Genomic DNA, 20401 nt, shown 5'->3' with positions numbered 1-20401 from the left:
TGGAATATCCTGCCAACATTGGCTCCAAAGTTGGTCTTGCAAACCTGGAGCCACAGCCAGCAGAGAAAGACCTGCAGGGGCAAATGAAAGATGCTCCAAATTCACAGCTTCAGCTCTTGAATTACACTATGGCCATCTAGATAGTGTTTGGCAACTGTAGGACTGCACCTTGATCTATCAGCTGGCACTAATAATGAGTGGAATTCAATGATGTTCTCCATGGACATAGAGAACCAGAACCATCAGTAAAGCCAGAAGGGGGAATTTTGTCTTGTCCCTGAAAACTCCCATATGTCCTTAACATCTGCCCGGGACTGATGGGTCCCCTCCAGGAGCTGAAGAAGAGGAGAGAGGAGGCAGGTTCCATTGTGTTTGTGGGATTCTACCCAAAGTGTATCATACTGATCAAATGAAATCACAAATACTACGTATAAGCTGGAAGTGAATGTGCATTTGTCCTCTCCTGGTGGACATTCTTAAATTGAGTGATCAGCATTAACCAAACACAGCTCATGTCAAGGCTATATTTTAAAATGCTCTCTGAATAAATGCTGCATGCTATAATTTAGGGAGCTGTGTGCTTGATGCACCTAAGCTACATAAAGTGTACCAAATATTTCTAGGGTACCATTACCAGCACATATTTTTTCATTGCTACATCCTTTCACAAACCAGATGATAGCCTTTCAGAACAAGAACATGGTTTGAAGATATGTGGAACATGTTTGAGATATGACACTTAATGATACATCCAAGTTACCTTCTAGTAGAAGTCTGCATAACTCATTACATATCAAGACAAATGTAGCCCACAGCTATATATGGTGTCCATGAGAGACTTAACAAACCTCTGGTTTGAACTGCCTGAGTTACAAGTTGGAAGGAATTGCACTAGAAGGTCATTGGATCTTTGGATCTTTGTTTCATCACTGAAGGATTCCCACAATCCTTCTGTTTCAAGAGGCAGAAATAGTGATTCTATGAGCAAAGTACTCTGCCTGCTTCGCAACAAACTCCTGAATTCTACCTCTGTTGAAACAAGGCTAAAGACCATGGGGATTTGTAGGGATGACGTGTCCCAGTGCTTCTATGGTGTGCTGATGAGGAGAAAATAATACTTGGATCAGGTACCAGATTCTGTGTCAAAAGGCCAATAGTTTCAACCTGAGATATTTGACTCTGGGTGGACAACTTGTCTTTCCAGATGCAATTGGACGATTGTTTCTGTCATCCCTCACCATTGGCTAGGCTGGCTAGAGCAGTTGAGAGTAGTAATAACTTGTAGGGACACAAATTGTCCACCCCTGGACCACATGAATTAGGCTCCCAAGTGGTTTCCTTAAATATAAAAAAGCGTTCTTTCCATGTGTGTTTTATTCCTCACAAAGTCTTCTGAAAGTGTACTTATACTGGCAAAATAACTTGCTTATTATGCAGTCTTGTTGACATGAAAAGCTGGGGACTATATGATTTTTATTGAACTCCTTGTAATTTTCAACCCAAAGAAGCTGTTTTATGTTGTGCCATGGTGATACAAGATGGACTTAACCATATCAAGAGAAAAAAAAATCTAGCACATATCTGTGCTATTGTGATAAATATCAGCTATCTCCACATGAGGAGAGTTTTCAGTGCCATGTGGGATCAAATCTCATGTGGGGACTTTGTCACTTTAGAAAAACAATTTGAGAATTGGCATGACAATTTTGAATGGACATCTTCTGCACAAAGTCTACTAAAATGGGTGGGAATTCCTTGTATCAGACAAAACAATCAACTGTAGAAGATTTAAACTTCCTGCTCCAATAAAGTATAATCTGTCAGAGACAGGCAGTTTGGTGCCTGCCATATGCTTTGGATTATAACTTTTATAATCCATGACCGTTGGCAGTGCTGAGTGTGGTTTATGGGAGATCACCACTGCCTTAAGTTGCCCATGCTATTAGCTAATCTGATTTGGGGAAAATTCTTCTGAATTCATCCAGGAATGAATTCTTCTGATCATCCAGGAATGAGTAGAGCTTGTAAGCCAGGAGCACATGCTGGAGAAATGGCAAGCAACTCATGGAAGATTGCAACCCTGGCTAAGGACCAAACAAGGAGTTGCATGAGAAAGCCATGATTGCATCTCTCAGCATTTTCTTTGGTAGTAAAATGAAACCCCTGCCTAAGAGCTGATGGTTCACTTGGTACCTTTTGATTTTTTTCTCCCATGGGTGTTACAAGCACTGGGTGAGTCAGGAGATACAGGCAATCTTGATTGAACAATAGCAGGGGGAAAAGGTCAGATATCCCCATCCGCCTGCTCTTGTCGAATTGACAACCCTCATAACCTACTTTCATTCAGAAAGAAAACATTAGTACATCCAACCACAGAAGTTCAACATAATCTGCAGATTGGCCCACAATAGAATAGATTCTGCTCCATCAATATGCAGTTATTTCCTTTCTCCTTACCTCTCATTTTGGTTTTCTGCAGGGTATACAGTGATCAATGAAAACTGCCCAGGAGCTGAATGGAATATCATGTGCCGAGAGTGTTGTGAGTATGACCAGATCAAGTGTGTGTGTCCCGGGCACACGAAAGAAGTTGTGGGTTACACCATCCCCTGCTGCAGGAATGAGGACAATGAGTGCGACTCCTGTCTAATCCACCCAGGTATGTTGATTGATCGCCCTGACGCATCCCCCCCATTGAGCATTCATGCTAGTCATGAATCACTCTGCTGTGTGGGCAGGCGAGCACCCTGCTGGCGGCTCAGGGGAGCATGTGGCCTTTTTTGTCTGCCAGACTGATGATGGATTTTTTTTCTCTTCAGAGATGGGTGGGTGCCAACACAAATGGCTCACTCCGCTGATGAGAGTTAATGCATTTAGCACATTGCCGTGAGCATGTCCTCCTTTCTAGTAATAGAAACTCACACCAGGAGCCTGAAAGTTTCCAGGATTTTACCATGCATGCCTGGAAGCCCTCCAGAGGGTAAAGTCATCCTTGGCTTCAGGAGGAGATCGGGATTTTAGCTCCTTGGTCTCCAAGGCCTGGTTTGCACACTGCCTGATTTTAAAAAATAGAAATAGGAATCAAGTTGCTGAGTTCAGACTCGGGAAAGAAATATGAGAAAAATAAAGACAAGGGGGCAAGGACGAAACAGCCAGTGGGATGATGATGAATTTACTCCTGTAAGGGAGGAATCCCAATGGATTACCTTGCACCTGAATTTTTGTCTGTACTGTCTCAGGGGAATGTCCAAATGCCCAAAAGAAGTTTTTACTTAAAGGAAGTATGGTGCTGATATGGTTGTTGAACAGCTTATTTGGTCATGTCCTGGATGGACCAAACAACTTGCATTAGAGAGCCATAATTGCATTTTCCAGCATTTTTTTCTTTGGTAATAAAATGCAAGCCCTTCCTAAGGTTTGCTAGTTCATTTGGTACAGTGGCCCATGTCATTGTCTTAGTCAGAATCATTTCTACAAGTTGCAGTTTGCTTGCAGGGATTGGGGGTGATTATTAAAGTACTTTTCAAATTTTCTCCCATGGATCTTACATCCACTGGCTCGGTGGGGAGACACAGACAATCTTGACTGGAAAATAGCATGGGGGAAAAGTTAGATAGGCTTTTGTCCAACCTTCCTGCTTTTGTCCAACTAGCAGATTTCAGGGAAGAGTCTGTCTCATGGCTTTAAGGCCAAGGTGCTATAAGAATATGTAAAGCTCTTGTGCCTGAGGCAGTTCATTGGCTGTATCCACTTTCATATTGATCACAGAATTGAGATCTGAGCACTGCATGATATTATTTGCTTTCCTTCTTTTTCATTGCATAACCTCTAGATGACAGTGGTATAGCAGAATCGTACAAATGCACAAGTGGAAATAGCATTTCCTTTCATTTTATAAGTAAATAACACATTTTCCCTGGTCTAAAAAATTCAGGAAAAGAGCTCTTTAGACACACAATCAAAACTGGAAGGTCACACCATCAACTAAAGATAAATTCATGGGTAGAAAAGCTGATAAGTAATCACCAGATTTTCTGTCTTTTATTCCCTTTTCTTGCTGTCCTGCAGAAACATTGTGCTTGATGGTGTTTCAGGGTACAATGTAATTTATTTATTTATTTATTTATTTATTTATTTATTTATTTATTAAAGTTTTTATATGCCTCCCCCTTGCTACATAGCCTCAGGACGGCTCACAGAAATAAATACATACAAAACAATTACAATTAAAACCCAGAGACACACTGGCTGCACAATTAAAATCTATAAATATTAAACATATTAAAATACTGTTTGAATAAAAAGGTCTTGGCCTGGCGCCGAAAAACAAATAACAATGGCACCAGGCGGACCTCTCTGGGGAGCGCATGCCACAGATGGGGCGCCACCGCAGAGAAAGCCCTCCTCCGGGTACTTGGCTTCCTGATATCTCTCACAGAAGGCTCCCGGAGGAGAGCTCTGCTGCTGATCTCAAGGGGTGGGAGGGCAAATATGCCTCCCCACCCTCAGTGCCCATAAACTGCTAAACTCAAAGGCCTATGTGCATCCAGTGAGTTAGGGATGCATGAGGATTCTGTCTGGGAATCTTTTGGACGCCTGGGGCTCAACTCCCTGGGCTTTGGTCCCCTTTGTCATGCCCCTGAGCCTGAGCTCCTGGCAAGTGTACGATATGCTACACAAGCAGCATCCCCTTTCCACACCATGCACACCAGTCTTTGTGCTGCTGCTTCTGACACTTGCTGGTCATGCAACCTTCTTTCTGCAAGTGTTTGCGGACTTTCTCTCAGTTCAGCTAACTTTCCAAGACCAGGCTGACCACAGGAGGAAGTCTGCGAATAAATGTTAGAGGGATTCTGTTGAGTTTTGTCCCAAGGCTAGCATGAGTTGTGGTGGTGATTTGTGCTGCCCTGTGCCTTGCCCCCTACATTTTATCTAGGTGGCCATTTTCAGGTGGACGGGGCATAAGTTGTCAGCCCCAACTCCTTCCTCCTCCTCTTCCTCTTCATGCCTCCCAGTGTGCCCTTTCTCTTCTCTCCAAGAATGATCTGTGACTATGAAAAGGCAACCTCTACCATTCTTTTCATGCTAGTTGTGAGGGAGGCGAGAGGGTCTTGCTCAGAGCAAGATTGAGGTACCTTGGAGTGGGGCCCTGAATAATCCTGTGCACCCCCCAAGGCAATGAGACAATGTACAATGTACAAGAGAATGTACAATGTATATCTACACGCACACATACATGCACTCACACGCACATTGCCCAGAACACTTCTTCAAGCCATGTTTGGTGAAATGACACCAGAGATATTCTCCATCGCCTCCGGTATGTACCTCCAGTATCAGTGGCAATGCACCTATGTACACCAGTGGCTAGGAAACCTGGGTGGGTTGGTGTTTTAGCATTCATGTCCTGCTTGTGGGATTCCAAGAGTGGCTGCTTGACCGCTGTGTCAGCATAGTGCTGGACTGCATGGATCTTTGGTTTAATCCAGCAGGGGGTCTTTTGCTCCACAAAGACACAAATATTTTAGCCGAAGGCCAGTTGGAATGGACATCCTTTCCTGTACAGGAAAGCTGAATGCAGGCTCCTGTCAACTCAGTGGGCTTCCTCTGTTTGCAGGCTGCATGATCTTTGAAAACTGCAAGTCCTGCCGCAATGGCTCCTGGGGAGGAACGCTAGACAACTTCTACGTCAAGGGCATCTATTGTGCTGAATGCAGAGCTGGCTGGTATGGAGGGGACTGCATGAGTAAGTATTGCCGGTGCTGAATTGTGCAGCAGGGAGAGGGCTGTGCTTCACGTATGGAGAAGGAAAGTGGGACAAACGGGGAGGGAGGAAAGGTGAGACTTGTTCCAACGCACTTCCCATTCCAGCTTCAGAGTCTTGAAAATGCCAGCATGAAACTCAGAAACTGGGCAATGTACAAATGGATTTAAATGCAAATGGACGCCCGTTCTTACCATTTATGCTTGCTTTATTTTTTCTCCTTGTCTCATAATACTAAAACCAGCACAACACCACATTTTCCCATCTATTTATTAAGAACCATTCGTTAGTGGAGAGAGGTGAAAAGAAAATGCACCCACTAAGAGTGTGAAGGAGCGAGAATGTTGGAGAAATTTCTCTGGGTGCCAGGCTTCAGTGTGCAGCGTACTGTAGCAGGGTGGCCAAGTGTGTGTGGGGTGGTCTTTCTTTTCCTATTTCCCCCCTGCTCTCTCCTCTATGATTGAGCTTCTTGGAAAGCACCCAGCCGACTTAGCCAGGACTTCCTTCCTTGGGGCTTTCCAGGGCTGCTGCCTACTGAGGACATGAAAGCCGAAAGAGGAGCTCTTTGTTATTCTTATTTTCCTCCTTTTTAAAAGAAAAATGCCATGAAATGGAGTGGTGAAGATTCAGGAGAGAAGAAAGCACATCTTCAAGCAGGACATGGTTAAACTATGAAATCCACTGCACTGAGACGTGGCGAGGGCCGCCAGCTTTAAAAAGGGATTAGACACACACGTGAAGGATGAAGCTGTCAATGGCTTCTAGCCACAGGGGCTGCATGCTGTCTCGGGGATCAAAGGTGCCGTGCCACCGAAGTCCCGCCGACATGGAATGGCTGTGGGAGGGCGCTCTCACCCGCATGTTCCGCCTGCAGACTTCCCACAGGCATCTGGTTGGCCTCTGTCAGAAACAAGAGTAGATCGGCTTTGGAGCCGATGTCATCAGAAAGAAAGCCAGCAAGTCAAAATAAGCCTGGGGAGTGTGTACCTGTGTGTGCATGCATGAAGGGGGAACGTTTCCAAGCACATGCCTCACTGGTGCCTATCTGGAATTGTATCATTTCCTGCCTTGAAGGCAACATAGTCGTTGCTACGCGAGGTGTGTCACCTGCACTGCTCTGCCGTTGCAACCTCCTTTTCCCCACTTTTGCTTCTTCTCCCCACCTCCAGCCTCTCCACTTAATTACAGCTCCTCGGAACAACCTCCCGGCCTCCTCCAAGCCAGCCTCGAACCACGGATTGTAGGGAGAATGATGGCAGTCATTCACCGCACTTGGTGTGCATCAGTGCTTAGACCATGGGCGGCCCCCACAGGAAAGCACTGGTGGTACATTTGGGAGAGCAGGGACTCATCCTGGTAGTCCCACAGCCACACGGCCAAGGAGAAGCAAAAAAATGCCAACAGCTGTGTTAATCCATGTCAACAAATCCATTCTAGCACCTTCAATTTCCCCCGGAACAATATTTTGCAAACCTAATGCATTGTTCATTCAGAACCTGGCCACACCAAAATACCTGCTATTGTATCACGACAAATGACATACTGTGCATTTAATGAGAAGCCAGCATGGCTGCATTCCTCACAGGGCTTCTTATTGCAGTGGCAATCACCATTTTGAACATCCAGCATGCTAATTGGGTGGGGGCAGGGGAATGCCATGGCCTCTCATTTCATGCAAACCCAGCAAGTATAGATGGTTAGGATGGTTTAGACCTAAACAGTTCATGGGTTCTGGGTGACTTTTTAACCACCCCGACAACTCCCCTCCCCTCAGATTTGCCCATCATGGGGATTGCCCACTGGGAGCCCATGGGCCCCACAGTTCATCATAGAGAATAAGCCAGAGTGGGCTGCAGTGATTGTCCGAACCAAGTCACTGTTGCTGGAAAAACCTATTCCCACCCTGCTAGTGTGGGACCTGCAGCTATGCTCAGAGGTAGCCAGAAATTCCCAGGGGTGGTGCCGATGTTGTCACAAAAAACCCTGCTAATTAAACAGTGCCAGCACCATGTCCCTGTGAGTTCTGCCTCCCCTGTGCCACCTTCAGGAAAGACCGTAGACTGGGCTACATTCACCATTGTGCCAATGGACACAGCCAAAGAATTACAATGTTGGAAGGAAGAGGGCTTGCGCGAATGACCTGATTTGGGAAATCCAGAGCCTGAATCTGAAGCAACTCCACCTCTCCTTGAAGACTTCCAGAGAGGGGACACCCTGCCCCCCACACACGCACACACACACACACGTACACAAATACAGCCATACGGCTAGCTGGCTCTTGTGTGACCATTACTGTGTGCTGATGATCATAACTTCCCTGGAGGCAAAATGCCTTTTCCTAAACTTCTTTTAAAATGTCTCATGGTTTGCAACATCCTGGTGCTTCTTTATTTGTCCTTTCTCAAAGGACAGGACCAGAGGGCAGCTTTTTCTTCTAGGTGTGGGAATTTTGTGGTAGGAAGCCAGCAGAAGAAGCCGCTAAGAGAGGCGGATGGGTAACACTCTTGTCTGCGTTGTTAATGTATGTGTATTTCCTTGTCTGTGTTCCTGCTTGCAGAAAATGACATGATAAGAAATGCAGGTTACATGGTGGTTAAGAATAGGATTCATCGAAGAGCCACAAATGGACTAAATATCCAGGGCAGACTGGATAACCCATCTTTTTTTGGAGGAAACAGTCATGTAGTATACAATTCTTTGTAGTACCTCAGTCCAACCAGTAGGTGGTGCCCACGAACTCTTCCATGCGAAACAACGACTGTATAGCCAGCTTCTTTTTTCTTAAAGGGGATTCCAGGACACCCCTGGCATAATCGCTGGTAGTGATTAATGGAAACCCACAGCATTAAAACTGAATGTATGAAGAAGAAAAGCATCATCAGAAAATGCAAAATAATCATTGCACCAGCGGTTTAGAGCTTCTACGATTGCCTTTGATTATGGATCTCACCATCCTTACATGGATGCAATGCAACTTCTGCTGACACAACGGTCCGAAAGGGGCAGTCATGGCTGGAACACAATCAGGGAGGACATGCATAGTTAGAGAAGGAATGGATGTATTTCATTAAAGCAATGTAAAATGAAGTGCCATAAAGTGTGGCATTTTCTATGCATTCAAAAATAATAGCTCCATTAATGCAATAGAATTTGGAACCCAATTTGTTTTTATTGTGCTATGTTCATTGTGTGCCAAAGGGGTTGTGGGCATCTTGGTTGGGGAAATGTGATGTTACTAGTAGAGATGAAGCTAAAGTCATGAAGATTGCCCTGCATTTCTATGCTGACAACAGCTTTATTGCTACTGCATACCACTTAATATATTAAAATCTCTAAGTGGTTTACACATTAAAGTAGAAAAGAACAGTATAGAGACAGGATAAAATAATCAATCACTAAATGCAGTTCAGGACCTCATCCAGTGTAGCTACCCATGATTATCTGAATTCTACGGTTACTGACATAATTACCTGACCTCTATGGTTACAGACATGCAATGGAAGGTGGGAGAAGCACAGAAGTATCCTCCTGCCTGATAACCATTTAGACAGCTGATGTCTAGACCATGTTTTCCCCCTGCTCATGCAAGGAGTCTGAGGCACTGCAGGGATTTCCCAGAGGCTCCTTCTTTGTCTCCCCACCTCTGGAATGCCTGGCCCTGCATGGGCACCCGAGACAGTCTTCTGTCTTCAGAATCCAGCTGGCATGGAAAGAAACACATCCCCAGCAATGCCGGAGGGAGGGAGGGAGGGAGGGACCCCTGAGAGCAGAGTCCCAGCCCTAACCTCAGGTTGTTTTCTGAGGCTGGAGCTGGGAATCCCAGCAATCCTATTCCCCCCTTCCCACCATACATGGTGGGGGTGCCAGAAGTTTGTGCCCTATGAATACTTAAAAAACATGGCATCATCATAACAGCAAAATGGGGTAGCAACAGCTTTCCTCACAGGTCAGGAAAAGCCAGTGTGAAGAGGTGTGTTTTCAAGGGACATTTCCAACTGGTCACAGTGTCTGCCTTTTTGGCCCTATGTGGAAGATTGTTTCAGGACACGGGTGCCACCACTAAGGAGGCCCTTCTACAGAAAGACCAGTATTCTTCCTTTTCTGGCAACTGCACTGAGAAGGCAATCCTGTATACATCTAGAAGCAGGAAAGGGGGAATAATTGGTTCACTTTGCATATTAATATGAACTCATCAATTGGCGTTGCTGAACTTGGGCCTGGAATACAGGGATATGGTAATATGGGCATATTTCCACATTTTGTGATGCCAGTTTTCAAATAAAAAATTGTGCACAGGTATGCATATAACAAGCGGATGTGCGCGCACAAAATGTGTTTTAAGGAAAGTGCCCCCAAAACTGCACTGCAATAGCGAATATGGCTTACAAAGCATGCCTCTGAACAAAAATGCACATACCAGGAGAAATGAGAAGGAAAATATGCATGTTTTCTCACATGGACTTTAAAAAAGAATAAACAATGCAGATGCAGGATGGGATAGTTGGGAAAAAATAAGAATCTGAATTAAACTTAATGGTTCTGTATCTCCTTGTTCATCCCTACTGAGAGCCAGTGCACTGTGATGGGTGTGATGTCCTGGGGATCCAGGAGATCTGGGTTCTAGTCCCCATGCAACCACGGACCTAACTGGATGACTTTCAGCCACCCACTTACTCTCAGCCTAACCTACCTCACAGGGTTGTTGTTGTTGTTGTGAGGATTAAATGGGGCTAGGTAAGCTCCCTGTGTTCCTCACAAGAGGGAAGAAGGTTGCATATAAATGCAATGCAACAACAACAGTTCAGAAGACAGTGCCACTGAATGCAGTGGGACTTCCTCCTGGTCACAGGGTCTAAGATTGCAGCTTTAATCACTGTGAGTAAAAACATGGCAACCTAAGGTAGGAGAAAAATCTGAGCAGTTCAGTTCTCAGCTAGCAAAGCCAAATGCTTTGGATCTGAGCCAACTGTGTCCCACTGACTTCAGTGGGAATAAATCAGCTGAAATCCAGGCCCTCTGTCTTAAACTGGCTCTCAACCAGGCTGTATATGGATGCCTTTAAAAATCTCCTTTTGTGCTCAGGGTTTCGGATGATGTGGATATGCGTAAATTATTTCTGCAGTTATATAGCTTCCTTTGGCTATGATTTCCTCTTCCTTCTTACCACTAATATTTCTAATCTGACTTAACAGCCTTCTTGAGAAATTCTCCACTCTTGCTCAGCTACCCAGGCAGTTATGTTTTTCTCGCAACCAGACATGCAGAAGTCAGGCAGGTGCAGCTTTTTTGGGCATGGTGGAGCATCCGCTGCCAAGGTTTTGTGAATTGGAGTCCTTCAAAGGTGCCATAGCAGGGCCAGTAAAGTTGTCAAGCCCAGGCAGAATTAGTGAAGTAAGAATCTAAAGAATGGTGGAAGCAGCTTATCAGAACGTTCTACCTGAAGGAGGATTTGAGGAGCATTATTTTCCCCCAAGGTTGGTGCCAGGCAGTAGACCAATGAGATTTGTCCTGGATTTACCAAAGTAGAAGGAAAGTAGAGTTTCAAGGGAAATGATTGCATTTTCATAGACTCAGTATAAACCTAAGTAGCCAGTGCGATTGATATATGCTATGCAAGATGATTGTACAGGTTATTTTGATATACAAGATCTAATAGAAGACTGAGGTCTTACTGGACAACATAGGACAACTGGATGTTTTGTTTTGATTTTTCCTGTTCAGCATAAAACCTTTCCAAAGAATGCTGGTTTCTTTCTAGGCAGTTCATATTTTAGCGGTGATGGTGTGAAACGGGAGGTTGAGAGCATAAATCCAAACATTAATTAGACCTACATTTGCTAACTAGATTCCATTGGGAAGCACACCTAGTCCAACAGCACAACATCTTTACAGACCCATCATGGAGCATATAAATTGGTAAATGTTAAAAAACTCATCTAAGCTCGTTGCCACTGCCCTATCTTTTGGCAACACATCTCATTCCATTGGCATTGTGTGAAGCCATGTCCCTTCCCATACACGCACTTGCACACTGTTCTGGATCTGTGGTCCATCAACATTATGAAGCCAGTTCAGATATAACGCTAAGCTTAGGCATGGACAGACATGCTGGTGCACATTGTCCAACTGCATGACTTCTTTTCCAGTGAGAGCAGTTAAACAACCAGGAAACCTCCGCTCATGGTTTGTTTAGCATTGCATATGAATTGGGATACTGCCTTATTGTTCTCCTTACAAGCCAGAATCACAAGCCAGGGTTTGTTCAAGGTCTAGGGTTAAGAGAAACAGGCTGGACCACGCCCTGCCCACTGACTCCCTACCTCATATAATTTTATTAACTTCTATTGTATTTTTAAACAAAGTACAAAATATGTTAGCTTTTCCTTGCAGGGCTATGCTTCAGCTGTTTGAATATTTTGGTCCCTTTTTCTGCCCACTTTCTAGATTTATGATAACCCTGTTGAGATGTGGGTGGACAAAAAGGTTGGTTAATAGTCTGATATTAGTATATTTTCTTGTCTTACTTTTTTCAAAATGAGGGTATGGCGACTCAGTGGAAATGACTGGATTTCTGGAGAGAGATCCAAGACAGTGAGTTTAGAGATCATGATAATCCACATGCAAGGGTTACGGATAGCTTGTCATTGAAGCATGGTTGTGCTGAAATGTGGGTTATTATGTTGTCTGAACACAGCTGTGCTGGCAAATGGTGGTTTGTTAAGCACTGACAACCCACAAAAGCAACCCATTGTTCACTGCTGGGTTGTGGATTTGTTGTTGGGTTGTGAACTGTGGATTGTTCATGGTTAACATGGTTAGTTGCTGTGGCTGGATTCAGACAACATGAGAATGCATTTTTCAACAAAAACCCGCGCACAAACCATACTGAGCTCTTGAGTATGGGATATCGTTGTCTGAATCCAGTACTTTAAGTGGAGTGGGTTGTGATTCCCATTCTTTTCAGGCTAGTGTACAACTATCCTATTTCTTTTTAAGTGAACATAATTGGATTTGGCAGAACTAACACACTTTCTTCCTCCATTCCTCCCACCACCACTTTGAAGCCATCCTAGTTCATTCAAGGTTATCCCACATCCCCCTTTCTCCTGTTCTGGAGATTGAGCCAAGATCTTTCCCATACCCCTCAGCTTCCTGCTGAATCTCATGGTGCTGCTTGTAAATCATTGTTGGTTTCCACAGTTCTGTTAATTACTAGGGGAATTGTACAGGGTGCTCTATAAATGAGACCTGTGTCTAAAGGACATCTCCTAAGTCAGAACTACTCCTAACGGTTGTTGGTAGAAGAAGGGTGGAATGGCATCAGTATAAATATAATATGTGAATTGCAGTTTTTTTAAAAAAGTGACTGATTATTCTCTAAATGTTTGCCCTGGAAAACGGTTCTTTTGCAGCTATGAAAGTAACAGTGAGGCTGACCATCTTCCAAAAGGGATTTGTTCTTCCTTTCCCCTCCCCTACAACACACACACACACACACACACACACACACACACGCAGCTTCAAAACAAGGCAGGGTCTGCCAGGATTAGCATTTGGAGTGTAAATTATTCTTGAGAACTGTCCAGGTCTTTCCCTGTAAGAGATGAATGATCCTTTTGATTAGAAGATGGTGGAGCTGATTGCCCTGATTGTCCACTTAAAGGGGTGGCGGCAGGGTGTTCCATTAACCATTCTTGGGGTGAGCTACAGATAACAAAATGAAGATCAAATCTGACACAGATAAGCTTCATGTAAAGAAAGGTTGAGCTTGTTCATTTGGGGGCACTCTTTGCATAGCCCTCTCTAGTCTTCGGACCACCTGCTTTGTTGGCCAGCCCCATTTCCTTGGCAGAAATGTTCCACCAGTTCAGACTGTACTGTTCCCCCGAGAAAGGTGCAGTTAGCATTCCCCGCACACCACCAGTTCTTTCTTGCCGAAGACAACAGCCACAAAGGGAACTCAAAAGCCCCCTTGTAATGAAAGGGGAATGTTCTCTGAGGTGATTCAAGGACCTTGTCAGTCCTTCTGAAGAAGGTTTCCTGCAGCTTTGTCCCAGGTTGTTTTGAGGTGGAAGCCAGAAACAGTGCTAGGTTTCCTCTCTTCAGTGTGGGAAGCCACATTATCATGTACGTTGCAGCAGATCCTGGCATATCCCAATGGCATCCTAATGACAGCCATGGGGGCAAAGTAATTAATTTTCCAGCCTTTCAGTCCAGGAACCGACAAGCCCTGGTGTGAAATGAAACACTTATGATGAACCCCTTTGGAGCTTGTTTTCTGTTTCATCAGGGTGCACTCAACCGAGGGTAATTGAGGGTATGTTGACAAAGAGTTTTTGTTTTTGATTGTAAGAAGGACAAAATTTAACCCTGTCCTGCAAGAATCAGAAGGCATTGCAATCTGGCATTTGGCTTGTTGCTGAAAGTGGTACAGCCATACCTCTAATCAGTCCATGTGGCACACATAGAAGCGGAAGTTTTGCAGCTTCCTGCTTTATCTTCCAACTAACCACCCCCTGCACACATGGAAAAGCATAAAAACATACGAACCAAGGAACCCATCTAGTCCAACATTTTGTTCACACCTAGGTCAACCAGTGGCCCACAAGTAGGACATGAGTGCAAAAGCACCCCCCCACCCATGCTCCCCAACAACTGCTAACCTAAAAAATTAACCACCACATTCAGGAAGATCAAGCTGGCCTACTCACAATCCTGAAAGTGTGCTAAATTGTAAATTGTTCAGATCTCCCCCTCCATGTGTTCCCTGGACTAGCAAACACAGCCCTGCTTCCCCTTCTATGCTCTTGAGATGGTCCAGACATATTTAATGTGGACTGACACTTTACTGAGTCCTGAGCTGATTCAAAGCTCAGTTGTGTGACTGTTTTGTCAGACACTGATGTCCCAGTGTTCAGGTGCGACAATGTTAAACCATCTTTCAAGCCTTTAGTGGGACTCCGTTAAATGTCTTCACCAAAGCTGGACTGAGCTTCTGATGTCTGAGACAGAAAATCAAACTGGTCCTGCTAATTATCAGTGCAACAGATTCACCTAGAAAGTAACTTTGCTCAGGAATTTTTGGAGTGAACAAAAGCTGTGTTACTAACCAGTGCTGAAATAATGGATTGTATTCAGTGTTAGTCCAATGGAGGAATGTAAAAGATGGAGTCCCACAGGGACCTGTAGTAGTATAACTGTTGCTCTTCAACTTATTCACAAGTGATTTGGATTTAGGAGTGACCAGTGAAGTGGCCAAGATTGTGGATTACATCAAATTATTTAGGGTGGCTGAAACAAAATAGGACTGGAGAAAGATCTCCCCAAACGGGAAAAATGGACATAAAAATGGCAAAGCAGTTCAGTGTAAGCAGGTGCCAAGTGATGCACACTGGGGCACAATAATCCCAGCTGCATGTTAGGCCTCATTAGGGAAGGAATAGAAAATAAAACTGTGAATATACAAACCTGTGGCATGGTCACCCTTGGATTACGACATATTGTTACAGTCACCAGCCCTAAACAAGGATATGGTAAAGTTGGAGAAAGGGCAGACAAGGGCAACAAGAATGATGAAAGGGCTGGAGCAACTCCCCTATCAGGAAAGCTGTGCTTGTTTAGTTTAGAAAAAGGGTGAATAAGGGGAGACCACTACTCCATCTCGTGGTAGTGAATTCTGTGTGCTGTGCAATGAAGCCCTTCCTTTTATCTGTCCTGAATCTGGCACCATCCAGCTTCATGAGATGATCTTGGGTTCTGGTATTATGAGAGAGGGAGAAAATGTCTTCCTGGCCATGTCCTTTGCACCACCATATTTTGGCACCCCTCTATCCTGTCTCGCTTTACGCACTATGTGCCAGAACCCAGATTTGTATATGCACCCCAGTTGTTGGGGAACATGGCCAGGAAGACGCTGTTGCAGTCATGTCCTGTTGGTGCAATTTCCATGGCTGGCCATTGTGAGAACAGAACGTTCAACCAGATAGGCCCTTGGTCCGATCCAGCACAGCTCTTCTTATGGAGGTTCCACATTAAACAATCTTTTTCAGCCCTGCTGCCTCCAATGTAGTTTGCTGTACCTTAGGACAGTAATGCAAATCTTCCTTGAAACCCATTGCATTGAGCAGCACAGCTCATTCTACATATTGTGGCAAGCCAGGAGAACTGAGGTGTTAGTCCACTGTTCTATCTAGTTTATCTGCATGGCATCAGCTTTTCAGGGGTTGAGAGAGAGTTTTTGTTCTCTAACTTTTTCTGTGTGAAGGGATGGAATCTGGAACTTTCGACATAGAGAGCAAATGCTCTGCCATGCAGCTGCAGCCGTTCATGAAGTGCTTGACAATCGCATTCCCTTAGAAGTCCAAAGCAGGCACAAGAAGAGGTTTACTGAGCTCCTGGTGGCATCACATATGTGTGAGAAAAGGTTACACATTGCACATCCTGGGATCTTTCCCCAGTATGTTTACATGGTTCATGCTCTCTCTCTCTCCCTCCCTCCCTCCCTCTCTCTCCCTTTCCTTTCCTTCCTTCCTTCCTTCCAGAATGTGGACAGGTTCTCCAGGCTTCAAAAGGTCAGATTTTATTGGAGAGTTATCCATTGAATGCCCAGTGTGAATGGATCATACATGCCAAGCCTGGGTTTGTTGTTGAATTAAGGTAGGTGAGAGATGAATTTCCATATCCTCAATTTTCTTTTTCTGCATGACACAAGCTTATGCGTAAATAGAAGGTGTGCCCAGATAATGGTAGAACCCAGAGGAATTTCTGGTGGGGTTTGTCTTCTTTCCACAGACATGAACAGTAATTTAGTTAATAGCTCTCTGCTGTTCCTGAGTATCCCAGGAACACTTAAAAATGATCAGAGATTATGCACTGGGCATCTGAGTTGCTTATTGACTTTCAGGTTATCTGTACCTGAGTATCCTTGAGTTTTTTTCCCAAAAGACACTTACTTGGGGCAAGTGAAGAGGGAAGCTGTGATGGTTGGCACTTCCAGGATCCTTTTCCTATTGGGGAATGGTCTAGGACTCTTAATGCTCAGCACCTCCACCAGGTAAGTGTGACGGCCCACATGGTTCCCACCTAAGGAAAAGTGGCTTGTATGCAGGGTGATGTCTTTCCAAGTCCCGCTACCAAGCACTTGAGCAGAAGCACTGGCGTTTGCAACCGCCTTTGATCAAATGCTTGACACTCTAGCAGTTATCTTCACTAACTTTAAAAGTCATGACTTATTTTTATATCCGTGGATTTTGAGTGACTTGTACATTTTGGGACAAGCAAATTGCTTCCTCAAGCAACCAATATGAATATAGCTACAGCCCATTTATTGTGGCAAAGTTCCTATTGTTATTACCATACCTATCCCTTCCATGTATTTATTTCTGCAAGTTTTTAAAAATTCAGCAGATGCACTGATTGCACTGATCTAGGTTTTACTGATTTCTCTCTACCATTTATTGTGAAATCTGTAGCAATGCCTTAAGATTTCCTACATTTTTCTACACTGTACACAGTCCATAAAATACAGGGGATATTGGAGGTGACTTTTCCAGCCCTAAGCACTAAAACAAAATAAAGTTCAATTCACCACATTCTCTCCATTTATCCAGTCCCACCTTCTCCCTTAGCAAACTTCATGGCACAAAACTTTGGGCACGAACCAGCAACAGGCAAATACACACGCGTAAAAATTTCAGTTCCCCCTGATCAGAAAGTAAAAGAGTAGTTTCAGCTTTTCTTTCTTCCTCAATTAAGAGGAGGAAAGCTGGCTTTCTAAATAAGGCTTTTTATATAGTACTTTCTATGACCTGGTTCACACATAAGAATTCATCATGGATTAATTAGTATAAATTGAATTATATAATGAGGACTGGTTTAAAAAGCAGAAACAGCAAGCAACAGGTGATGTCACACATATTTACATGCTCATGAGCAGCCCAGAGTTTTAATTCAGAGTTGGAGCCATGAACAAACAAATGACTACATTGCCTATTGCTCACTCGCTGCTTCATCTTGGCATTTGCTTTGCACCTGGTTTAGCAGACAACCCAGGAATGTCCCATTACTGGCTTGCTTGGGATGACATGCACTTGTGTCACTCCAGGTTGTCAAGGGAAAAACAACCCAGAGTTTTAACCCAACAGGAAACCATAGGTTGAAATTCTGGGTTGTTTCTCTATCAGCAACCCAGAGGGCTCGGTTCAATTATTGCAGCAAACAACCCGAAAGGGGACTTCCTGAATTGTTTCCTAAAGTGGATGCAAAGTGAAAATGGTGAGCAGGCGCAAAGCAGCATCCTAGTTTATATGCAGCCCTCACTACACATGCTTTTAAAATATGCAAATATGATGTCTGTGTGTGATTATTAGACTACATTATGCCCTTTATTCCCCATCTCTATAATAATATTTTCAAATGGGATAGCAATTTACAAATCTCTTCCTGACCCATGGTTTTCACCCAGTGTGTATTTAGAAAAATAAATCTAATATTACTTATTTACATTCTTTCTTAAGAAGCTATTGTAACACCAGAATATAAGATGTCCTATAGCCATTCAGTCTATTTATTTATCTAGCCCAGTTTTTATCTAGCTATTTATCTACCTAGTAGTGGTGGCCTTCCAAGTCCTCAAGTCCTTGCCCAACAACTACTAGGTAGGTAATTTAAGGACCTACTGCAATGAACCTGGGATATTATTCCTGCAAAGCATGTTCTGTATGACAGAACTGTGGTCTCTCTGCTTTTTAAAATAGGAGCCAAGAATTTTGAGGGAAGTCGGGGAGTTTCATAAAACTATAGAAGTTTTCTAGAGAGGTAGAACAGGTTTAGGATGTGGCTAGATACATTCCTAATCCTAACTCTGTGCAAAACCTGGAGATGAAGAAAGGTTGGGCTGGTTTTTCAGATTCTGGAGCACAGAAGTATTTTAAAATGGAAATTCAAAAAGATATAGTTGGCATCTGAATTTGCAGTCTTCTTTTCTTTTTTCTGTGTCCAAGGTTTGCTATGCTAAGCCTGGAATTTGACTACATGTGCCAGTATGACTACATAGAGGTCCGAGATGGTGACACTGTTGACAGCAGGATAATTAAGCGTTTCTGTGGAAATGACAGACCTCTTCCAATCCGGAGCACAGGGTCTTCACTCCATGTTCTTTTCCATTCAGATGGTTCCAAGAATTTTGATGGGTTTCATGCCATCTTTGAAGAAATTACAGGTGAAGAGTTGAAAAGGAAGAGGCACATTTTTTTCAATCGCAATAACTTGATTTAATAAATTTCTTCATCATTTTTCATGCCAGTCATGCTTTGTGTTAAGATCCCTGTGCAAAAGCACTGTTTCTTGTGGTGATGAAACTGTGGGATACGGGATTATACTTGAGGTGTTGATATACTAGGTTTTCCAAATCTTCATATGTAGGCCCCACAAACTCTATGAAGTCATGAGTACCCACAGCACTCTTATCTAATCATACCAAATTGCCTCAGAGAATATCTTCAAAGATCCTTTTTTGTAGAAACAGGAAGATATATATTATGGAAGTACTTCTGAAAATCTATCCATGTAGCATACTCACATTACATTATTGAGTCACATAATATGGGGGTAAATGCCATGGGTAAGAAATACCATCCTGTTCAGTTCTATACAAAAAATGGTCCCTTGCAAGTTCTATTTTATTCACTTGAATATTAAGTTCACCACATGTGCATATTTATTCTGGGATTGGTCTGTATTGTATTATATTAATTTATTAAATCAATATAGTGCTTTTCATTGGAAATCTCAAAGTGCGTTACACATAAAAAATAACAAAAAACAAACCAAAGAGACACATAAAGCAATTTTATTAAACCCTATGTTTAAAAACTTCAGGAGCTGGAGCTTCAGTACAGTGAATGTGAGGGGAAATGTAGTGTTTAGCTGTTTCTAATATCTGGGAATTGTCTTTGAGATCTTCCCTTTCTATAAATATGGCCTGCAGCCAGGATAGGTTGGTGACTCCTCTATCCCTGGGACTCTTTACCCATTGCAGCTTTTCCCCTGAGCTTTATAGGAGCTACCAGTAGTAATCCATGGTGGTGAAACTATTTGGAGGATGGGATTCAGTGGAGGAGGAGGAGGAGGAGGAGGTTGCTTGGCTGCTCTAGATAGTGTGGGGTGATTTGCTGCCCTAATGAATATTTTCATTTCTTGGAGAAGATGGGTAGAATAGAGGAAGACCGACAGATGGTTACTTGTCCAGGACTCAACAATAACCTCTTTCTCCCAAGGGCAACTCTCAGCCCTGTGGAATGCCTTTCTTACTGGCTGATAGGCCACACCGGGGTGGTTTTTTCCTTGTTACTACATGCAGCACAAAGAGCACCATCACAGGAGCTGCTAGAAGTAGTGCTGTGTTAATTAAAGGACTCTAATGATAAAAAGAAGTCAGCGCCATGAAATGGAACTCGGTGTGGGGTATGGTGCAGTAGAGCCTCCCACACTTACGAGACTAACATATTCCATAGAGGGTGGGATGAATGGAGCTTGTTTCCTCTGCTCAGCGGGAGCCCTTTTAGTATTCCGCTGCTGCCATCTACTTTTCTTTCCGCCCCATTTTTAGCAGCAATTATTTAGAGATTGGGTAGTTGG

General features: G+C 43.7%; 1 protein-coding gene across 1 annotated transcript in view; it reads left to right on the top strand.

Moving 5' to 3' along the window:
• The window catches only part of PAMR1 (peptidase domain containing associated with muscle regeneration 1), a 61220-nt gene that overhangs the window by 12302 nt on the left and 28517 nt on the right, over positions 1–20401 (top strand). Inside the window, exons 2-5 of the mRNA XM_044436359.1 lie at positions 2480–2659; positions 5618–5746; positions 16306–16420; positions 18766–18983. Coding sequence (XP_044292294.1) covers positions 2480–2659; positions 5618–5746; positions 16306–16420; positions 18766–18983 — 642 coding nt within the window. The remainder of the gene's footprint in view (positions 1–2479; positions 2660–5617; positions 5747–16305; positions 16421–18765; positions 18984–20401) is intronic.

This window comes from Varanus komodoensis, unplaced genomic scaffold (assembly GCF_004798865.1).
Source record: "Varanus komodoensis strain SLA01 unplaced genomic scaffold, ASM479886v1 scaffold3, whole genome shotgun sequence".
Taxonomy (NCBI): Eukaryota; Metazoa; Chordata; class Lepidosauria; order Squamata; family Varanidae; genus Varanus; species Varanus komodoensis.
This window is presented reverse-complemented; position numbering and strand designations above follow the sequence as displayed.